Here is a 4,532-nt window from a genome sequence, read left to right on the forward strand (position 1 = left end):
CAGTATTCAGAAGAAACCTGCACCGAAAGCAATCCACTCTCTGTTGATTATTGATCATTTAATTTCCAAAACAAAAAAAAAAAAAAAAAAAAGAAGGAAAAAAAAATTACGATGTGACACAATCTTAAAGTCCAAACAACAGTACTCAGAACATACCTGCACTGAGAGGAATCCATTCCCTGTTGATTATTGATTATTAAGTCTTGTTAATCAGGGCCCAATAAACATTGGTTAAGCTTCAAATACTATCCAAAAATTTTAGTTTTGGATTAAAAAGTTTCATTTGAAATAGGTTTTTAATTTTTTTTAATTTTTATGAGAGAAAAAATAAAATGATTATGACTTGAATATGACATTTCGTCTTATTAATTTTTTTAGTCTATTTTATTTTTTAATGACTATTTTAATCCAAATAGCCTATGCCAAACATAGCCTAAAATATATAAAAAATGCCATAGATCCCAAATATTTTACCAATATTTCTACTAAATATTTTAAAACTCATACTATGTGAATCTCATGTAAGTCCTACATCCATGTAAGACATTTGATAAAAATATTAATAAAATATTTAGAATTCATAACATTAGTCTTAAAATATATTGGACATATTCTTATATTATTTTAGTGGGGTGATTCATAACGGTATTGAATGTGTACCATTTAGGGTTGTGCAAAATACCGTCCAATCCGTTAAAATCGTACCGATCCTCATCAATTCGTATCGCTCTAACCGCTAATCACAGTTTAAATTTTAAAATTTATAATTCGCCAACCGAATCGCTTCATTCCGCTATAGTTAATACATATATATTTTTTAACTTCCAATAAAATATCAATGTAAAAATGAGTGTGAGAGATATTTAAGATATGAAATTTATTACAAGTTAGTGGTTATATATATAGAACATATTATGTAAAATTACTTTGTGTTATATATATAAAAAATATTATACAAATTAATGTTATATATTATGTAAATGTATGATAGTTAGTTAGAATATTCTTTAATCCGTCAAAAATCTCCTAAATCGTAATTTGTCAATTTACTAATTTATTAATTTATCATTCAATTTGTAATTTTACTCTCAAATCGTTCAAACAGCACCGCACACGCCCTAGGACCATGTATGATAGGACTATATATATGCGACCCTAACCGCCCTACAAGCATAGATAGAATCAAAACACATCTTCTTTTCAAGTACAAAGCGAAAAGAAAGCTTCACAAACCGCCCAATCCATTCCCTCACCAAGTCACAACACCACCACCACTCTGTTTCATAAACGTCTATTCTTCTTATTCTTCTTCTTCTTCTTCTTTGCAGAGCAGAGTCAATTAAAAATCCCGTCTTGAATGGTAGAGACCGTCTTCACTTTCATGCTTTCTTCTTCCTCCTCTGCGCGTACGCAACCCGCGCAGCTCTATTCCACTCATTCGATTCTCTCTCTCTCTCTTCTTCTCTCCTCTCTCTCTTCCTCTTTCGGTTCTTGCAAACAAGCCTGGTACTATCGCTGCCTCGGCCTCGACCCCTAAATCATATCACCAGTCAGATCATCTTTATCGACCCTTTTGTCTTTTCGTTGGGTATAAGTGAAAAAAAGCCCAAAAACAAAAAACAAAAAAAACCCAAAAACAAAAGTTCAAAAAAATAAAAAATGAAGAGGAGTGTATCTGAGAAATTGCTGTCCCAGAAGCAGAAGAAGAAGAGTGAATCTGAGAAATTGCTGTCACAGAAACAGAAGAAGAAGAATGAAGAGAGTCAGAGTGGGAAGAAGAATCGATTCTTGATCACTGTCAATGTTCTTGGAAGCGCTGGACCCATCAGATTCGTGGTGAATGAGGAAGACAATGTTGCTACTGTTATTGATACTGCTTTGAAATTGTATGCCCGTGAAGGCCGCCTTCCTGTTCTTGGTTCCGACATCACTAATTTCCTCCTTTATCCTGCCAATGCTGGATCCGATGGTATTCAAACTCACCCATTTCTCAGTTTTGATCTTCTCTTCCTTTTTATGCCTACCCATTTGAGAATGTTTTACTTTTGTATTGAAGTTTTGGACTTTTATTAGTTATCCCTAGGTCTACTACCCTAACCAATATCCAAGTTCTGAGTTCTGATTAATGCAAAAGTAGATGTCTTACTTTGTTTTAGGATTGGATTAAAGGCTAGTTACTACATATATATATTTGTAGCTTTATTATGGTAGTTTTGTGATCTTTTTGAAAGATACACATTAGTGAGATTGTGTGTGAGATACTTGGTGTAACTCATTTATTCTGATATTGGCAAAAAATGCAGTGAATCCATGGATGCAGCCCTTTGATTTGGGTAAACGACTCTAATCTCTTGTGTTGCTTGAATGTGCTTTTGAACTTTTTCTTCTTCTCCATCTCTAGATTCGTTGTAACAGTGGTTGTTTGCTCATGTCGTGGATATTGGAATTGTTTCTATATACCATAACACTTCGCACATATCCACCTGTGAATTTTGAGGTTTTGTGAATTATAATTTGAAGGGTTTTTGAATTTTCTGCAGCTCTGAATCCATCAGAGGCGGTAGGTTCAAGTGGAGGAAGGAATTTTGTGCTGTGCAAGAACCAGAAGCAACCACAGATGACAGAAGGTAGGGCAGAGATGATTGCTGGGAAGGGAAGGGGAAGTGGAAGTTGGAAGGCATGGCTGAATAGGTCCTTTACCTTCAAGATATCATCTCATTAAATTATATATATGCTTGGTATTGTAAGGTCAGTTGTGTTACTGATTCCTTTTAGTGTCCTTGTGTTCAGGTGTGTTCTCTGTATTATTATGATTATGATTGTGATTGTGATCACATATGATCTTCTATTGACCTTTATGCCATATTGTATGAACAATATGTTTTACATGAATAAAGTCAGTAGTTTGTCTTACAATTATTTGAAGCGCAATGGGATCACCTTGTCTGGCATATTTTTCTTCTCTTTTTCTTTTTTTTTTTTTTGGGTGGGGGGGGGGGGGGGGGGAGGCGCAAGTAAGAAATTTTGTTACCATAAAGAAATGAAGAGCTAAGCCAAAGAGGCAAAGCCTTGAACAACCCAATATGCTAAGAACAACAATCAAAAAATTAAAAACTTCTCCCTAGCAAGCTTTAGTCTGCAAATCTTTTGTTCTAGATTCTTCTGGTTTTCATTCCGCGATGATGGTATGTTACACGGACTCTTCAAAATAAATAAAATACCCATGTCGGACACCCGACACTCGGACAAGGATATGAGATACGTGTTGGATACTTTTCAACGGACGCTTCTTATATAATTGTATATAATATAACACTATTATTATATGTACATATTGTTGTATAATTGCTAGGAATATCTTTTTGACACTGTTAGTTACATATAGCACTATTTTATCTCACATACCTTATTAAAAATATAATTTTTTTTGTCGAGTCCACGTACTCTTAAATTTTATGATTTGACAAGTCCGACATTTAGATACATACTTGCACCCAACATCCAAACCCGAGTCCATGTAACATAGGCTACTATTATTTCCCTTTAACTCCGTCTTCTGATGCATTGAATGGGGATCAAGAGGGGTAAATTAGGTACGAACTTAACTTTTGAAATTATTTGCGCAAAGCCTTCGAACTGACAATTTACCCTCTCATCGACTTGGCCCACATCCTTACATTGTAAAGGTTTCTCTCTTTAGACTTTTTGATATATTTTTTTTTGTTGCTTTTACTTTTTTGATTTTGAAAGTGATAAGTGATATATATTCTAGTATATATATTGTCTTGGCTAGGGCACATGGAGAGAACTACCTAAGGAAGGTGGGAGATTAAAGAGGTGTGTCCTGTGTTATTGCTTTGCTTTTGCTTAATTGGAGAATAAGGACAAGACTTTCTCAAAGTAGAGGCTCATGTTTAAAGAGTGGTCCAATGAATATATAAATTATTCTTTAATAACAAAAATCTGAGTTGCTTTTATTTGATTAGTTGGATACTTAGGGTTGAGGTTTCAGCAGTATAAATTTGTTCACACGCTTTGAGAGTGTACGAGTGTGTGAACAAAATGCAAAATTAATTCGTTTGTGTTGATTGGTTTAAAACATGAATCTCATATTACATTAAAAAAGTGTATTGATTCTGCATATATTTTGAATTGAGGTTTTATTAATGTCCTACTGCTGCTGTATAATGATTTATTTTAAACCCTTAATTTTAGGCATTCAAAGCATCTATATTTTAAATTCATCAAAAATGGTGGGGGGCAATGGTGACTTCACATCCATGTTTAGTTTAGTCCAGAATGATATATTTAACTGCTTATAATCAATCAAAGCATCTATTTTAATTATTTGTCAACTATGGTGCGGCTATGGTGACTTTTTATATCCATGGTTGGATAATTAGTGGATTCATTGCATAAAGTCTGTTCAGCTTAGTAGGGCACAACCCAGGTAGGTAATATGCCTTCAATCTATGAGACACTTGCAGGAAGTTTTCAAAGAAATTTTATGGGTAAAGACTACCAATAAATTA

The 4,532-nt window shown here is 33.9% G+C and overlaps 1 protein-coding gene across 2 annotated transcripts; it reads left to right on the forward strand.

The window, feature by feature from the left end:
• The first annotated feature begins 1,168 nt into the window (after positions 1–1,168).
• Positions 1,169–2,919, forward strand: LOC114277166 (uncharacterized protein At4g22758). Of its 2 annotated transcripts, XM_028219025.2 has the most exons (3): positions 1,173–1,969; positions 2,304–2,333; positions 2,541–2,919. In XM_028219025.2, the coding sequence occupies exons 1-3, from the start codon at positions 1,660–1,662 to the stop codon at positions 2,720–2,722; spliced, it is 522 nt and encodes a 173-aa protein (XP_028074826.1). In that variant the 5' UTR covers positions 1,173–1,659; the 3' UTR covers positions 2,723–2,919. The 2 variants fall into 2 exon arrangements, with proteins under 2 accessions (XP_028074827.1, XP_028074826.1); XM_028219026.2 differs by lacking the exon at positions 2,304–2,333 and having other exon boundaries at positions 1,169–1,969.
• Positions 2,920–4,532: the final 1,613 nt, after the last annotated feature.

The sequence above is a fragment of the Camellia sinensis genome, chromosome 1, assembly GCF_055761805.1.
Source record: "Camellia sinensis isolate YWXY chromosome 1, ASM5576180v1, whole genome shotgun sequence".
NCBI lineage: Eukaryota > Viridiplantae > Streptophyta > Magnoliopsida > Ericales > Theaceae > Camellia > Camellia sinensis.

Bases quoted from the DNA above. Each gene is read 5' to 3' on its own strand.
- LOC114277166 (XM_028219025.2), top strand. From the start codon at position 1,660: ATGAAGAGGAGTGTATCTGAGAAATTGCTGTCCCAGAAGCAGAAGAAG. The intron at 1,970-2,303 runs GTATTCAAACTC...CAAAAAATGCAG, and splicing joins TGCCAATGCTGGATCCGATG to TGAATCCATGGATGCAGCCC. The intron at 2,334-2,540 runs GTAAACGACTCT...AATTTTCTGCAG, and splicing joins GATGCAGCCCTTTGATTTGG to CTCTGAATCCATCAGAGGCG.